General features: G+C 35.9%; 1 protein-coding gene across 4 annotated transcripts in view; it reads right to left on the reverse strand.

Moving 5' to 3' along the window:
* Positions 1–19395, reverse strand: part of LOC127794578 (uncharacterized) — a 34500-nt gene that overhangs the window by 1228 nt on the left and 13877 nt on the right. For 2 of the 4 annotated variants that reach the window (XM_052325797.1, XM_052325796.1), the window contains exons 6-15: positions 18575–18654; positions 14195–14467; positions 13971–14114; positions 7706–7840; positions 7330–7428; positions 3999–4055; positions 3780–3815; positions 1758–1962; positions 1199–1317; positions 810–878 (exon numbers count right to left, since the gene is read on the reverse strand). In XM_052325797.1, the coding sequence (XP_052181757.1) occupies positions 810–878; positions 1199–1317; positions 1758–1962; positions 3780–3815; positions 3999–4055; positions 7330–7428; positions 7706–7840; positions 13971–14114; positions 14195–14467; positions 18575–18654 (1217 nt within the window). The remainder of the gene's footprint in view (positions 1–809; positions 879–1198; positions 1318–1757; positions 1963–3779; positions 3816–3998; positions 4056–7329; positions 7429–7705; positions 7841–13970; positions 14115–14194; positions 14468–18574; positions 18655–19395) is intronic. The other 2 variants (XM_052325798.1, XM_052325800.1) reach the window with 2 other exon arrangements.

The following is a 19395-nucleotide window of genomic DNA, read 5'->3' on the forward strand; positions in this document are numbered from 1 at the left end:
ACCCGTCCTTGGAGTTGTTCTGCAACCACCATTTTGGATTCCTGGATGAAGCCAGTGAAGCATTTTGTCTCCTCCAAATGCCACCATTCTCTCTCTGGGTCTCCTCCATTACAAAATTTTCCGGTTTTATCGAAGTCCCATTTTTGCAAATTTCAGAAAAGTGAAAGATACTCTGTATATTGTAAAACCTCAGGGCTACTCCCTAAAAATTGTATGGTACTCTCTTTAAGGGTATAATGGACCATTACACTAACTTGAGGCATTTGTTAAATCTGACTAACAGCTATCCAATGGCAAGGAGGCATATGATACAATTTTTAACAATAGGGATATTCAATGTAAATTTGAAATGTCAGGGGTACTCGTTTTTATATCAAACCTCAAGGGAGGGTGCATGGTGTACTTTACCCTATTTTAATTTATTAGAACATCACATCACCTCAATGTATAGCAATGGATTAGTTAGCAACCAACTTCACATAGATTAAGAGTAACAGTTGTAGTTCATATAAATGATTTAAGAAATTCAAACAGCTAGCACAAGCTGCAACTTTTAAGAAAGCCTTATTTTATTTGCTTAACGTTTAAAATGCATTACTTCTGAAGATTTTAGCCTCAGGAAATACAACAGGTCATTTTCTGTTTGATTGTCAAGTCAAAGAAGCAACTAACTTTGTTAAACAACATATGATAATGTAACTGAGGCATGAGCCAGTAGGTTAATGAAACTAGCGCAATGCCATCCACTGTAATCTCATACTTGAGTACTGAGAGTATATACATAACTGAAGAGGAAAAAAAATTGTCACCTCATGCTCAGTGTTAAATGGGCCTGGACTTGTGAAGACATTGTGTTCATTCCTCAGTGCAGCAAGCATCTGGAAAAGCTTAACTAATTAACACGGCATCTGGATTCTGATAATAAACATACTACAAGCACAAATCCACAACATTGGCAAAAACACAAGTCAATTTAACCCCAGAAACCTCACAGAGAGACCTGTCACAGTTGGTTTCATATCTACCAATGTATGAGTTCTAAACACTAAAGGAGATAAAACAACATACTAAGCCTCTATCCTACTATGTGGGGTAGGCTACAAACACTAAACAAGATGGGGAGGCAAATTCTTTCCACATTAATATTCTGAAGGAGATGAGCAAAAAGTTCAGGATCACCTAGCACAAGTGTGCTTACCATTGTGAGCCCTTCAGCAAGAAATATATGGCACTGAAGAAGTAAGACTGTAGGAGGGATTTGATAATCCCTTGACAAATCCTTCAGAGCATCTTTCTTCTTTTTCCCCTTCCGTTTAACTGATCAACAATTATCAAAGGGGTCAAATACGTGAACAGGTAGTAATCACTCAAGTTAAAAACTGTAATACCAAGTGTAAAGCAAAATCTATCTGTAGTGCCACAAGTGCTTCATGAGCAAATTATAATATTAATAAACTATCACCAGATATTTGCTTGCAGGAAAAGAAAGCTAGACCACCAACGAAGGGACCTCATGCACAAATATCTGATCTCACTAAATTTGGTATAAACAAAATAATGACAGCAATCTGAGCTACAGTTTTCTCAAAACTGTCTTATTAAGTCTCTGAAAATCTAGAAAAATGTAGAAGCCGAAATGTTCAACCTTATTCACATTTTGGGTACATAAAGCTTTCATATCCATGCATGTACAGAACTCAAAGTAGCCAATCTCAAAATAATCCTAATTAATACTACTTCCCGACAATATAACTAACCAGTTTCATTGCTTGTCAAGATCTTGAGATGTGTTTTCTCAGCAAGCTTGATCAGGACAATGTAAATATACCAGTATACCATGCAATATTCGCTGGGAGAATACAGCTCCAGTTCAAAGCCTAATGTGAGAAAATGTGAAGCTATCCAGTATGTTTGCTCCTCCACCCATGGGAGAATGTGTTTGCATATCTTCGTATAAAAGTTCTGCAAACATTAGATAGAACTGAAATAAATATATGCATCAGAAGACCACATTCATTGACATTTATTAAAAAATATATATTTGAAAAAAACTAGGGAAACATTGTAAAGGTGGAGAAAATCAACTCAGCTAGGGGCAGTCAGTTTCTATCTGATTGAACATATACATACAAAAAAGACCAAGTTCAATAATGTTAAAGATAGAAAAAGTAATGTGACACAATGAAACTGAAAAAAGGTGATGACTCAGCTAAAAAGCTGTTTCAATCTGATTACAGTTACATAATACCGAGTATTCAGCTACAGAAATATACCAACCATGTAAATGAGTGCATAATTCTGCTTCAATGATTTGCAGTGCCACCACTAAGTTGGGAAGATTCCAGAAATTTTATACAGTGGGGGCACAATTTATAATCTAGAATTATCATTCACAAAATATAGATAAAAAAATGTATTCACTATATCTTGAAACCTAGGACACTTTCCACCAAAATGGTAGCAATTGCTTCTCTACGACACCACCACCACCAAGCCTTATTCCCACTTGGGGTTTCTAGTTTGCCATCATCTCCACCCATGACTATATTTTCTGTAAGGTCATTATATTTCATGTCATACCTAAGAGTTTCCCACCAAGTTCTTCGGCTCACATATCCAAATTATTATAGAACCCTCTTGTAAATCTTATCTTAAATAAGTATCACTCCAACATCATTACAAATAACCTTATTTCTTTTGTCTTTTCTTGTATGATTGTACATCCATCATAGCCTAGAAAATTTCTCCATTACTCTAACCAGTAGAAAGGTCTCAAACAAGAAATGAATGGTGATAAGCAAGACTTCTGTGCAAGACACTAATTGATAGAATTTCAAACTGTGACCATCAGCCAACCTCATCCTTTGCTGACACCAATACAACATATGAGTATGGTTGTGAGGACACTGCCACAAATCAATATTACTTTTCTTGTGTGAAGAAAGCCAACTGAGTCCATTGCCACCAAGTTGACCTTCCTCAAAAGTGGGTGGCCACCAGGAACACAAGCTTGTCTTGCAGCATCTTTGTCAATTCCATAACTGCACATAATATGCTGACCCAGAAAATCTGTTGGTTGCACAATGCTTAAATAGATAGAGCATCAAATTTCAAAATTAAATCCTAGTCTTGAATCAACTTCTAGCAACATAGCTTGTCATCCCTTCCCCTAGATGGATAACCAGGGAAAGGATGGAGTAGGAAGAAATTGGCATCCACTTGGACATTGTCAATTTACTTATGAAAGAACAAACTCAAAATGGTTCTTAAATTAAGTATGCTTTTGAAGGAACCCTTATCCAGGATGCATATTCAACCTCTCTCACAGTTCATACTGACTAACAATGCTCCTATTTGCTCAAAAGTCACAAATGAAAACCTTTGAGTAGACAACTTGTGAATGACCTGTTCTTAGAGGGGCACAAGGAATGTAAAAATATCCTTGTTTAGTTTAAACCTCTATTTCAAGGATTCTACCACAATCCAGGGCCAATGAGGCTATAACCCTATTTATCTCCTCCAAAATCATCCGAGTAACCAGGCAGGGTTCAACTTTCAAGACCTCCTTTTGCATCACATAAGCCTGATAGCATGGAATTGATACAAAGGCATAACAATAAACTATTTAGTATGCTGCAGATCACAATTCAGTACTGCAGTACTCTGTTGGAGGCCTTGTTCGAACAAACTCTAATTGTATGGTTCAAGTTAAAGGAGTAAACTAGCAGCACAAACATTTAAGAATAAAGAGGTGTTCTACTGGGAAGAAATCTGCTTACATATCCAATTTTAAAGTGAAGGAAAGATGGTGACAACTGGACTGCGACAACAAGAGAACTGGTTAGATAATGACCCAAATGCTGAATGACTAGAAAATTCAGATTGAGGAAATTCCTGTTAGTGCATACATTATCTCAAAACAATTCAAGGCATATCAAAGCCCAATAAGATCTAATAAAAGCACAGCTTATAGTGCAATGCAGAAATCAGTAACACACCTCGTCACTTAGAGTTCTTGAGCTCTCTCCAAGTTCCTTTCCAAAAGCCAGTTCCAACTGTGAAAAGGCCAGTTATTCAGCAACCAAATGCATAAATAACCACCCATGCTTTTACCAAAGAAAACCTTGAAGCATAGTTGACATAGATATTAAAGAAGCATAATAAAAATACCATTGCTAACAGTTTTTATGCAAAAGCATGCATAATTTTTAGTATGCACACCATAGGTGCTAGCAGCAACCAAACCATGCCTACACCATAAAAAATAATAGGTACTTAATATATGGTACCTTGTTGATTCTTTGGTGGTGACAGATAAATGTTCTGCATCTCTAAATCACCTTAGCTAAACTAAAATTTTAAGCAGATATACTTGTGGAGTGGAATAGTAAGCTTAGGAAATCAAATGTGGTATTAATGACAGGGTAACACCAACTTAAATAGAAATATAAAAAGGCAGAGTGCAAATCTCAACCATTACATTTTGACTAACTCAAGCATGGCCAGTAAACTAAACATTCACCAGCACAACTTGATTTCATAGAAAATAACTTGGAAATGTCCAACCATGACTGAAAGTACAGGCTTCCATCCTTCCATTTTTCTTTCTTTTTGATAAGAAACAGCCATGGTAGGACTTGGAACCTCCCAATATTTAGAAAAAGCAATTTTTGATAAATAAAATACATGCACAAGTGTCTCTTACTATATGTTCTTATGAAAAAACTATTCACTATGGAGGAAACTGTCAAGGCCAAGGCAGAATATGATATTCATTTTAAATTATCTGTTGACCACGTTTCAAGCTGGAAATAGACTTTTATCCTGAAATCTCATTCAGAATGATGCAGCTGCAATGCCCCCTTTTTTTCACATTACGGATAAGAGTATTTGTCTCCCTTTTACCCCCCAAAATAGAAGGCCCACAATGAGCCACAACATTCTTTGGCTAATTTATAATAAAAACTGTTTGGATAGTACTCTTTCAAGAGAGACATAATAAATTATGTTGAATTTTGAAAGCTAAATGTTCATGTATCAGTCAAACTCTATATATCATATAATAATTAGATTTTCCATACAAGAAGATGTGCAGTTCATGAAGGCTAAAACAGACTTGTTCAGGAAAACATAGATAGGCTTCATGGGGGGAGGCTTCATAAACAAAGTTAAAAGAAAGTTTGCATGCATAAATAAATAAAATTATCTAGTCATTGTTCTGTTTTTCAGGCATCAGATCCTTCTACTTCAAAAATTTTCACATGCATGGCACATGAGTGTCCTCAAAGGATACATATTTATGCAGATTGGTGTAGTGCTTTTGACACATAAAATATTGGACAACTACTGATGAAAGTTTTTCTAAAAACATTACCAAGTTCACTTTTTTCCGAGGGGCTACTTGCAAATTGACAACTGTTCAGACTATTTGCTATTTGGATCACACACATGCAAAATGAACAGCTTTTTCATATTTTTAAACAAAAACCATTGGTCATCTAGGCAGTAAACACACACACACACATGAATATATATATATGAAGAAGAAATAGAGAATTGATTGGAACAAAGTAAAAAATTAAGAAACAAAGAAATTATCACAGCAGATGCAACTTGATAGCATTTTTTTATATTATATTGAGAGGCAAAATCTGGGTACCTGTATTTATTGGTGTACTCATTAACAAAATTGAGTTAGATCATATTGAAACTTCTTTGACTGCATTGGATGAGACCACTGACCAGCCCAGGTCATAAATTGACAATAACATACATGGCAAAATTTCAAAGATGTAAAAGCTGAGAAAAACAGCCTTTCTAGTTAATACATATTTATCAGGACAGAGGCATGGCCTTATAATTTTCTTTCATATAATACGCTGAAAGGAGGAAGAAACAAAGAAGGAAAACACTATCCACAAAATGAAAAAACTAGCCAAAAGGCAAGCTACATATATTAGCCATGCAAATCCAAGATGCTGGAGATATGGAACTGGACCCCAGTGCTATTAGGAAAAAATATTTTTGCAGTAACATCATATTCCTCAAGTCTTGTGTTAAGAGACTAATGCCCTAGTTAGACAGGTCAAGTACTATCAGATATTTTACAGTAACATCAAGGGATGCACAAGATTTCTCCTTTTTCTTTTGTTGATAATAGATAGCCAGCACAAATTAAGGAAGCTAGCATAAGCCATAAATCACGAAAGTCGAGCCTAGAGATGTCAAAAGGGCCAGCCTGGCCCGGCCCTTTTAGCCATGGGTAGGGCCCGGCCTGGCCCACGGCCCCCCTGTAGGGGGCCGGGCCGGGCCAGCTCATGGGCCTTAGCCCACAGGGCCTAGCGGACCGGGCTTGGTGGGCCTAGCCCACAAGCCCTGGTAAGTCGGGTCCACTGAGCCCGACCCCTTTTTCTTTTTTTAAATAATTTCTTTTTAAAAAATAATACATATATAAATATCAAAATAATGCATATATAAAAATCATTTTTTTTCTTTTCAAACAATTTTTTATCTTAAGTTTTAAATATTATTTTATCATTTTATATTTCAAAAATTCTATATGCCTTGTAAATTTTCTTGTGAATTGATACGAAAATAATGCATAAATAAAAAGGAGAATGTTTATTTATAATTTAAATATATAAAAAATTTAGCTTAAAAATTTTAAATATATTGATGGTTGTTATTTATATATATTGCAAAATGTAAATTTTTTAACATCCAATATCAATAATTAATAAAAAATAACATAGTTAAAAAAATAAATGAGCAAGAAACATTGGGATTCCCAACTTGGGAATAACATAAGATCCCAAAGGGGCGGCCCAGTGGGCCTAACTGGCCGGGCCCATAAGGGCCTCATGTGCCCGGCCCATAGGGGCCCAATGGGCCTGGCCCAGTGGGCCACAGGGACGGGCTGGGCTGGGTTTCTTGGATGGGCCCGGGCCGTGGGCCCAAATTCTTTGGCCCGGCCCTTTTGACATCTCTAGTCAAGCCATTCCCCACTTGAATATTGATGCCATTAATGAGTCAACATGCTGAACCTGGGTCAAAAAATCATGTTAAAAATGCTTAAGCCAAATAAGCAGACTTTTCAATGTAATTACAAAAAATATCATTGTGCCAACAGCGAAAGAGCTTAGGCATTCAGCTAACCAGTCCCCATTAAGTCACTAACTATCAGACAAGGCAAACATTCACAGTAGGAAATCAAGAGGGGGATACACTTAAGGAAGATAAGGAACATGCTTGAAAGGAAACAAGGGAATAAGCAATTTGAGTGAGTCCAATGAAAGGTAAAAACCATATTAATAAAATAGAAGTGCAAACCTGTATATAAATGCAACGCCAATCCTGTAAAATTTTGCCAAGCTTACGCCTCTGCCATGCAGCATTCGCACAAAGAATTTTAAGTAAACTGACCACTAACTGCAACATCAAAACAATGGTAATGCATTAAATAAAGCCAACTTATGCCAATAAGCTGAACTAAATCAAAGTCTCAGCACCCCCCCCCCCCCCCAATGTGTGAAAACCCACAAAAAAATGCATATATATAAACAAAAATGGCAGAAAATTAAACCAAGAACTACAGGGGGAAAAGACCAAACAAGAAAAGGAGACAAAAGAAGAAAGAGGCAAAGACCTAACATCCTTATTTGATGAAAAAAACAAACAAAAGAAAGGCAGATCTTATGTATTTTACCTGCTCTAGCTGCAAAAGAACTTCGATCTTTGGAAGATTATAGCTCTTTGGTACCTCAGGCAAAGAAGCTGCTTTAGAAATCACAGCAAAGACAGGGTCCCGTCCATAGAGTTTCCCATCTTGAACCAGTAGAACCTGTTCATCGGTTTTCAGGGTTAGAAGACTGTAATAAATGATGGTGATAACTACTACATTATGAGGAAAAGAAGGGACAAGGATATAAGGAAAAATAACATCTTTCTCACAAAGATATGGCAAAAAGGCCTATAATTGGAAAGAGGAAAAACAAATCACTAATGAAGAGCGTGGTGAAAGTTAGAGCCCCTAGTATGGTCAAAACAAAAAATAATGCAGAACAGCCATTGTGTACAAACATGTCCATAAAATAATAATAGAAGATAAATGTATCATCCATGCAATCAAATGCTTACAATAGAATAAATAATAATAGGGTTCAAGAGGAAAGGATCCTCCAGTAACTTATTCACCACATACATGAAGAGCTGTAGACTAGTGACTCTTCGGCAAAAAGGGGAAAATTGTGATGTCTCGTGTAAGTCAGGAAAAAAGGTTTTGGGTGGGGTGTGTGGGCCCTTTTTTTTTTTTTTTTTTTTTGGGGGGGGGGGGGGAATGCTATTTAGACATTTTTACCGTCAAGAGAAATTCACACAATATAAAAGTAGCTAACTAGCTGCAATTAAGGATATTTTGATCTCTACAAATAGAACATGGTTTGAAGTCCTGACACATATAGCATCGATCTCTTATGTGTTTTGAGATATTCATCACATTGTCACAGACTCACAATTGTCACTAGCAATGGCACTGCTACTGCAAATAACAGTTTCCCATGAACATTTATGCCCAACCCTGGGGTTGCAAACTCATGATGATCTCTACTACTACTAGTACTACTATTACATCATCACCATGGGCCCATAACCACTACTATTGACCAAGTATCAACTTGTAATCACTCATCTAGAATCATCTTCAGCTACTACGATCTCCTATCAATAGCTCCACCAATTTACCATAAATATTACAATCCTTTGTTTCCTTTGATCAGCATAAATAACTCAGTGGAAGGCATAGCTGCATGGAGCATTATCTGGCTGTTTCTTGCTCCCTGTTGTGCATGGGTAAGAAAGCAATGGCACCTTTTCTTTTGAGTCTTAGTTAGTTTTTTGGTGAGTAGCATGGGACTCTAAATATATAGGTGTTTGTGATCCATGGTCATGTTGGGCATAATTATTTTTTACACAGTTTTCCCCTTAAGCTATTCCCTTCTGTTCTTTTGTTGCAGGGTTATTTATGCACAAAGATAGAAACAACAAGAATAATATACCAAGCCTTAATCTCACTAGGTGGGGTGGCTACATGAACCCTAGCTTGCCAACTATCTTTATTTATGACTATTTCTTCTATAAGGTCATTACAACCCATGTCATGCCTAAAAGTTCCCCCATCAAGTTTTTCCAGGTCTTTCTCTACCACTTTGGCTAAAAAAATTCTTCTATTCTATCCACTCTCCTCATACAAGCATCTATTAGTCTTCTTGTCATATGACCAAACGATCTTAATCATGTCTCCTACATATATCCTCTATAAGAACCACTTTGACTTTAGTACATATAACCTCTTTTTTAATTTTGTCATTTTTGTATTGTCAAACACTTTTGGATTATGACCATTATACCTTAATTTTGTGAGTAACATCCATAATAGTCTCTTATCTTTTTTAGAAAATTGATTCAATATACCTAGACCCCACATAGTGGGATAAAGGCTGGATATGTTGTTGTTGTTGTTTTGATTCAATATACCTAGACTGATCATTTCTAGAAATGACTTGAACTTCATGTATCATCATAACATCACTACTATTTTTACAAAACTTAAATTTCATATATTTGGTTCTCCTCCAATACACACACAAGTTAACACATGCATAAAAGTGGGAAAATCCTCTAGTACAACCCTCCCTGTTTTATATATGCAAGGATGGTGCGGGTGGTAGGTACAACAGACCAAACCTTTGTTCCACTATGTGACATCAGCTATATGAATTCTAGATTTTCATTCCTTTTTATCAATGAGCTTATCTTAAGGCCTAGAAAATTAATATCAAACCTAATTGTGTCCCACCAAGCTTTTCTTGGTTGTCCTCCACCTCTTTTGCCAAATATTTGTTCTATTCTATCCACTCTCAATTCCATTCCATAAAATTATATCTGCTCAATTTCAACTAGACATGCATAATCATGCCACCAAGTCAATTAGCATAATCATCTACACATCATGACACTGCCCACCGGCTAGAAAATCACCCAATCGCTATTGACAAAGCTGGACTCGCCTAGTGTCATTATCGATTTGAGAAATCCCTGTTGCAATTGCCATCGCTTGTTGCAAGGTTGATTCGTCTGTGAAGAAGAGAGTCAGGTCGCAGCTGTTGCAGCCTATAGTTTGGGCATCATTGTTGCTGTTGAAGGGAGGATAACCTCATATAAGATGTATCACTAAAGAACAACTTAAAGAGCATAACCTCATATAAAATCTAGATAGGGAAGTAGAAGTTCACACCCTATTCACCAATAAAATTGTAGTGGAGGATTAAAAGGAGAGTCCACCTTCAACCAAGAAAGAGAGAGAGAATGATTGCCTTTCAACAACAACAACAACAACAAAAAACAAATTCTCTAGTTGTCAAAATCTTTCCTACTTCACTAGGAAAAAAACTATCATATTCATTTCAGACTATATACAATAATACACCACAACATAGAAAAAGGAATTGAAGCTTTACTGTACTATGCCTATAAGGGCAACGGTCACCCGCTGTACATTCAAATCATATATAAACAAAACATTTTTTACAATGAACAAAAAGATGATCCACTCACTCACCACTGCTCTTACACATGTAACATTGATCTAGAGATTACAAAGTTTTTTCATACTAAGTAATATTAACCAAAACTGCCCATAAGAGGCAAACAGTGTAGAAAAGGAATAAAATAAGTCCTGTTATGCATTTACAACACTAAACTTGTTTAAGAATAAGTTAGAAGAGGATAGACATATATATATATATATAGAGAGAGAGAGAGAGAGACCTCTTTTGACCTGAAAAAGTGGACAATGAGAAGTACCATAAAGAAAATGTAAGGGGCATTCTATGACCTCAAAAGTTCTCCGGTTCTTTCTCTCCAAGTATTCCATATCACACAAAAGGGATTGATGTTCCAAAAGCATTAAAGATGTCTCCTGGGACAATTATGCGACCAAGACTGCAAGAAATGGAACATTGTAGCCAACATGACCAAGTGACTCCAGAAAACGTATATGTAATGCTTAACTATTAAGCAAAAGAATGTGGTCTTGATTCCCGTCTTCCTTGCAAAAAAACTACCAATGACCAATCAACTAAAAAAGTCTTCTCCTCTTTGGTTTAAAAGTAAGAATGGAACCCTGTGAAGCATCCAAGTAAAGAACCTTGGAGGTGCTCTTGATCTCCCCACCATCACAAACCAGATCATAAAAAGACCAAACAATAAAATCACTTCTCTTCATGCCATAAGTTGCCATGGCCTTTCCCAAAGATGTGGTGATTTTGGAGTAAACCCAAAAAAAAAAAAAAAAGAAAAGAAAAGAAAAGAGAAGGCAATCATGGAGCCTATTTCCTTCTAGAGGTTTCAAGCTGTGGTGACTGAAATAAATAAATAAACACAAGATTACAAAACTTCATGTAGATTTGATAAGTTATTTAGGGTGGAAACTAAATATCTAGGATCAAGGAAGCTACAAACAGTGACAAGCTTCCAACCAAAGCTAACAAGCAGCCACTTTCTCAATAAGTAGGCAACAACTTGCTTGTAAGTAGCCATCTGAAGTCTAAATATAAAATGGTTCAAAAACAGAACAATACTCAAGCTAAAATACAAACAAACAGAACTTAAAAAATGCATTATCACTTAACTTTTAAAATAATTGTGAAATTAAATTTGAAAAACCTGCCTGCTTGAATCCTATTTATTTCCTTGTTTGCCAAAAGTAATCTCAGATCTTGATCACGTTGACCTTATGGTACCTCTATAACAGACACTGCCTCTCTTACTTTTATTGTGTGGTGATGTTATATGATTAAGACATGTAAAGAGGCAGTGAAATCATCTCCTTCTCCATTGGCTCCCAGCCTGTGATATCTGGAGGATCTCTATTTCATTTTTACTGTCAATAGGTGATTAAAGTCCAGTTTTTAAATTTTGTCCCTTGTAATGTGAGAAATGTCCCAGCCATACATAAAGATGTGCTTCTTCTTGTGTTCACCTTTTCTAGTGACACGGGGCATCAGACACAAAAGGAGTATAGAAACTTTGAATATTTAGGCCCCATTCAATTTTAGAAAACATTGCCTAGTTTTCAACTCCAATTTTACAATTAAAGATGTCCTAACATTTTATGTTTGAAAAATCCATAGCATTTATTTTTAGAAAATTTAAAAAACATCCAAAAGGATGTTTTCTAATTCATAGTATAAAGCTGAAAAATTAAAAAAAAAATAAGTTTTCTATTTTCTAATACAGGATTCAATTATTCAATAGAAAATTAGAGTTGGAAAATAGAAAACGTTTTCTATAACTGAAGAGGCCTTAGAGGTTTGAGTTAGTTTTTGGAAATAAACATCCCAGTTTTTTTTTTCTCTCAGTCATTTAGACACGTGTTTTTCTGTATTCTTTGTTTGTCTTTGAAACAAGCAGAAAACTCTCTTGCTTGATTAATTCTAACGAAAGAAGAGCAGAAATATATACAAAATACATCCTTATCTTTTCTCCTATAAAGTAGGAGATGAAATAGGATATTCTATCTCCTAAATTATAGAGACTAATTTAAACTACAAGACTAAAGGCCTTATCCATCGGTTAACTATCTTCAAATTTGAATTTCTCTTCCTCGTCCAACACTCCCCCTCGAGCTGAGGAGTAGATGCACACCATCCCCAGCTTACCAATTAGAAATTCAAAACCTGGTCTTACCATTGCTTTGGTGAGCATATCTGCTAATTGTTGTACCAAAGTGTGGGGAAATTTGGTGACATGGAGAAGTAAAAAGGGCAAATCAACCTCCCTACCAACCATTGGTACCTCTCAATCTTTCCCAAACCTGTCCAGCCATTCAATCGACAACCATCCATTGCAAATTACTCACCATAAGCTATACAAATCAAGGAGGTTTGGGATTCGGTGCCATTCAATCCGTTTTATTGGTGATCAAGGGAAAAGGAAATTCAGGCTATTTAACCGGTGTCATTCAGATTTGGAGAATTCATCTCAGAGTTTTGAAATCAGGTCAGCTATAAGAAATATCAGACAAGGTAATCTGAATGTTACAAATTATCAACCAAGCCATTATGATTGAATTTTTTGCCTCCCAAGTGCCATAAGTGACTGATGTCGGTGGAGGAGGGATGAATAGCACTTGGAGAACTGGTGGCTGAAGTTTCTGTGAGAATAGGGTTTTGATTTGTATCGCCCATGATTTTGAGGAAACTAGCAATCAGCTAAGATTGACTAGAGAATTTTTCTTAGCTCTGATACTATGAAACAAGCAGAAAACTCTCTTGCTTGATTACTCCTAACAAAAAGAAGAGCAGAAATATATACAAAATACATCCTTATCTTTTCTCCTATAAAGTAGAAGATGAGATAGGATAGGCTATCTCCTAAATATTAGGATATTCTATCTCCTAAATTATAGAGACTAACTTAAACTTAATGCTAGTTTACAATATTTAAACTACAAGACTAAAGGCCTTATCCATCGGTTAACTATCTTCAAATTTGAATTTCTCTTCCTCATCCAACGGTCTTCAATATAGAGTTTACCTTCTTGTGACAGTTTACTTTTACTGTCTGTTGCTTTAGAATATTGTTTTACAAAAATCTCATTTTATGAGGCAAAGCCCCTAGCGATCAACTTAGATGGCTGCACAATATTTTTGAATCAAATATTTTGGTATGGGAATTTTTCCTTCTCCTTTTTTTTTTTTTTTTTTTTTGGTAGCGCCAAGAAAATAACTAGTCAATCCACTGACACAATCCTGAAACTAAAAGAATTAACGGCATCATATGCAAATAATCATGTAATTGACAATGATAAAGGGAACACAAATAATGATGACATGTTACCTATTAAAGGCAAATTTAAAGAAAAAGAAATATAAGTCATCAATACAAGACGAAATGAGGTCTAAGTAAATGACCTGGAGATGAGCTCTTGCCACCAAATCAGGCTGAAACTTTTGGAACTCAACCACAAAGCGTAAAACACCTTCAAATGACGGGTCCAAGGAATTTGAACATATAATGTCAAGATCATGAAGAAGTTTTTGGAAATATTCAACAGCCTGGTAGTGGAAACCCAAAAAACACTTAACTTCATTTTCCAAGAAAATGCCAGATATATCAATTTACTCTGTGCACTAACCTTTATCCAGCTAAGAATTTTAATCGCACGAGGCGGAGTAGGTGCAGACAATCTGCAGTTCAGACTAGCATCAAAGCCAATTGGTTCACAACCAGAACCTGTTGTTCTATCCTCTAGTGCCTCTTTGCAAGTCTTATACACATTCAACCTTAGGAATTCTGCAGATCTATGAATGGAATCTAGCTCTAGCATGCAGGAGGCTATATGTTTTCTTGCTAGTTCCAAACCCCTTCCTTGAGGTCGCCTCATAGATGTAAGAACATGGTGGAAGTGCTGAAGGCAAACAAATATCATATTAATAATACAGTCAAAACATCCATTACTATCGTGTTTCATGATATGGAACAACTTCCAGAAAATAAATTCCACAGGTCTCTATCAACGAGCACACAATAACTTAAACTAATCCAATAGTTAATATAAAGCATTAATTGAAAGGAAATGGATTTACAAATTGTTTCCTTCTGTTGGTTGTAAAACAAACATGGGGTGTTTGATCTCTGCAAGACCATAGAAAATGAAGAGACAAAGAAGTTATCTTGAGGCTCAAAACCAGGACTTCATTAAAAAAACACTAAAATAAAGGCACATCCATGGCAATGGGAACCCATCGGCCAGCCAAAGGGATTCAGATCTTTCGAATTGGCTTCCAGCCCATGGAACGCACACGCACACAGTAATGGATTAAAGCTTGTGATGATGACCAAGCATTCAATCATCATTCAACTCCACCTTTTTCTTCCCCTGAGAACACATAGGTGACTATTCATATAGGCAAAAATAAAACTTCCACGTCAATTTCAAGCTAATATAAAAGTTTACGAAAGTTCCTTAAAATTTAAATCTAACAAAATATAAGATCAGACTAGTACTAGGTGGTTAAATAGGTCTTAGTGAGTCAGACATACCAACAGCTCTATGTAGCAAAAATCTGAGATCCAAAACAACGGCAATAAGATTTCCTCTTCTAAATGCTTTCATTTTTTAAGCATGCAATAATTACAACTTGGCTTGATCTGTCACCCTTGTAAATTGTCTTAGAAAACTATGAAGACAATATGCATCACTTGACACAACATTTACAAGAATATTATGGCTTGAATCATTAGGAATCTCTTAGGAGTACTTTATTGCTGTTTTATCTTCATTGAAGATATTTATAAAGGTTTTACAACATAATCATAATGCATAAGTTCTTGCATAATGGGTAGCATGTTTAAATATAATGCTTAAATATGTTTAAGCATTAGTGATCCAAACCCACAACAGGAGTGCAAGTTAGTGGATGGTGACTGATCTCTCCAAAGGGATGGAGGTCCTCCCTTTATGGGCATCTGAGAGATCTTACATTGCATAGTGTCACAATTTGAATTTCTCAATCACTATCATATGCTAGTTTGATCAACTTAGCCTTTCTCCTAAATTGGTTATGCTAGCCTTTTGTGAGGACCCTAGTCCTAATTAATGTTTTCTTTGAAGATTGAACTGAAATTGAGGGAGAAATAGGAAGAGGTGGGGGAGAAACAGGCAAAATAATAGAGACAGAAATGAGGGAGAAAACCGACAGAAATAAGGGAGAAACAGTGAGAACTTGAGAGAAAGTAAGAATTTTAATTCTCATCATTGATATTCCCGTAATAAGGACTACAGCTTAATATAAAAAGCTATTACAGATCAGTTACCGCTCCCCCACTACCAATAACTGCTCCTAAAACACTCCATAACCTCCTAAATCACTCCATAACTGATAATAACCTGAAAATACAATTAATTACTAACTCCTTCCACAAAATAAAATAATCTACTGCAAAAATAAATTACCCAACTGATCCTGGTCGCAACACCTTTTCTCTCACTTGAGCTTGGAAATGCAAGCACAAAATAAAGAAAGTAAGAAGGATCTGATCATTATCATGAATTTGATTGATTACAACCAGTAGGAGTACTCCTATTTTATAAGTTTTCCCCTAGCTTGGATCAATTTAATCCTAAGATTATAATGCATTCTCTGAAATGATTGGCTAAAAAACCTTTTATATATGCTTATTCTACAACATAAGAGACTTCTATAAATGTATTTCAAGTTCATCCAGAATCGCATCTACTGATGCTATGTGAAATAGAGTCTACCATGTGGGTATCCCAGAAATATCCTTGCAAAGTCCAAGTAGACAATCACTTGGTAGCGTGTGACACATAGTAATGTTGAACCCTCTACTGCCAAGTATACTAAGGACTAATGAGAAGGGTTTACATAATCCAATCCAGCTTCAGTAATGACTCAAGATGATGTAGGACAGTAGACAAGAGAGAAGAGAGAAAAAGAAGGAAGAAGAAGAAGAGAAGAGAGGATATCAAGACAGAAGAGAGCAGTGGAGAGGAGAAATTTCAGAGAAAACTGATCATTAACTGCCTTGAACATTCAAGTACACACGTGCGCGCATGAGTTCAACATACAATAAAAGGCCTACCCACAAAAACAAGAAATTATAAAACAACCCCAAACATTAATACATCCTAAAATTTACTCCTCCGCCCATGCCCATGCCCCTACCATAAACCCATCCAGATCTCCCTCAAGATGGTCCCATGTTACGAGAGGTCTCAAATATATCCCTTGGTTATATATAACCCCAAATTATAACTTAAGCTAGTATTTTGGGTGAGGAGACCCAGTATTACAATCTCCCTCCACATATTATCTATGTATAATATTTCTCAACTTTTTTTTCTATTTAATTGTTTTCCTCTTCCTTCCAATATCATTCTACTCTCCTCCTCTTATCCCCCTCACTCAATATTGTCATCACATTTTTCTCAATATGCAATATTTGTAGGCCACTTTTTGAAATTAATATCATGAAAATTAGGCTACAATAATAAGCCTTCTGCTTCTTTTCACAAGCATTAAATAATCATCCACAATCTTTAACTGCTCCCCGATTTAACATTTTAATTCCAGAACCATCAACTTTGAGATCAGGATGGCAAACCAAATATACTGTAAAAGTGTAAAAATAACATTAACCATGGACCAAATTTCAATTATTTTGGACAAGAACTGCTCTACATCCAATAAAATGGGAAGCAAAGATATAATGCAAGCAGAGTTCATGAGTTTGATCTAAGCTGCATGACAACTATAAGCTTAATGTAATATGTTTGGCTAAACAATAAATGGATAAGACCAATAAACAGAGCATAGACTTGTATTCAATTTCAAGGGAAATCTTGCACTTTAAGCATTAACACCTCAACCAACCATCCTTCTAGCAGTATCTAGAATAACAATAAAATAAAGGACCTAGAAGAAAAATGAAAGAGCTTAATATATCTCCAGGGCCAATAAATAAAGCGCAGTTATCAAATTATCTTGGCCCATTTGACTTGCCATTTTCATTCCCATCCAATAAAATCTAGGAGGACAAGATCAAATATGAGATGCTCAAAACCATTGGAAGACAAGTCTCAGCACAGTCAAGACAGTTAAAGGCATTCTGATTTCAGGTTGGCAATCAAAAGAAGATTTCCATGAGTAGTATTGACAAGCAATGATCCTGAGCCATTGTACATGATCTGTGCTTCTTTTTTTTTTTGGAAAGAATAATGACTCTGAATTTGTAGGACAGAGTATTTGGCCCATAACAAAAGGTATAACTCATATTAGATGGTATTGTTTTCTAATCTACTACATATTGTAGGAGACACAATGCTAAAAGCAAAGTCAAACAAAAGCAGGAAATTATCAAACTTTTTTTGTTAAACCACCGTCAACAATTTTACAACAGAAGTAGAATTTCTTGTACCAGCACTCAATACTTGATGCCTATAATCCCATACATATCACAATGTGAAAAATCAAGTTGAAAAATCACCTTACACCACAAAAAAACACATTTATGCTAGCGCTGCATGCCAGCCCTTCCTAATATATTAAGGATCATTATTAAATAGTAGATGATCAGGAATGCACAAAGGTAAGCTAACAGGTAGAAAACTCAAATGCTAAAGAAGAAAATAGAACTAAATTTTACATCAGCGAACTAAATTTAAGACACTTGGCTGCAAATTGTCCCAATTTTTATACTGACCAGGACAGGAACCAAGACTCTCTAAGGCCTACACTCACTCCTCCCTCTCAGACCAACACTTGCACTACCTTGCAATAATGACTGTAGCAAGAAGTTCCCAAAAAAATGCTTCTCACTTTTAAAGAAAGCATAGCCACTTGGTGATGTCCTACAAGATGGACCACCAAAGTGAATGCCAAGAAGAACACATCTCTACAAGTTTCATATCCATACAATATGGCCTCACAAGGAAAATATGATGTTCCATATCATTCACATAAAAAATGACATTGCAAACAGAGAGTAAGACCTTACGAAAGCGTATGCGGCACAACAAAGCTTTACAGTAGCCTTCTTCAAGATCAGGATTTGTCTGTAATGGCTCAATATCTGCATCAAAAATAAGCAATGCAACCTTCAGAAAAATATTCTAAAATTACCTTAAATTTTTCAAATTACAAATAACAATATGAAAAGTACAAATACCAGCACCAGATATAAAAGGCCACACTCTTAGAAGCTAAGATATAAAGGTGGATTATGAGTTATCTCTAGCAAAAATCAAATTTATAAGGTTGAACTCTCCTTAATATCAACATCTTTTTTTTTTCTTTTTGGTAAACCAGAAGAATATAGAACAAAGAAACTGCCTTAAGGGGCATGAACCCTGTGCAAAAGAAATGACAGGAACCAAGGGTTTTGGTTACTAGATATAAGTAAGAGTAATTCATCCAAGAACTGTACCATGGCATATGAACAAACAAGGTGTCCACCGTTAACCACACGCAAAGCAGAGGGAGACAAAAGATAAGCCTTCAAAGAAAAAATTCACTCTCTATCCTCTAGAGTAATCTCCCATTCCTTTCTCTCCAGATACTCTACGGTGCACACAGATTAGTAGACCTAAAGGAAGTCTAACAACCAAAAGTGCAAGCCCTCCCCAAGAACTCAAAAAATTTGCCACAAAATTCTAGCATACCAGTTAACCTGACTTGAGAAAAATAAACCCCAAACCTCTACCCACTAACCATCCATCAACTTATGTTACATTAGAGAAGACTAGCGAGGCAGGCAATACTTCCTGATGGATGGCTGGGACGAGTGAAAACATTTAGAGGAAACAAGTTTGTG

Source organism: Diospyros lotus, chromosome 2, assembly GCF_014633365.1.
Source record: "Diospyros lotus cultivar Yz01 chromosome 2, ASM1463336v1, whole genome shotgun sequence".
Lineage (NCBI taxonomy): Eukaryota > Viridiplantae > Streptophyta > Magnoliopsida > Ericales > Ebenaceae > Diospyros > Diospyros lotus.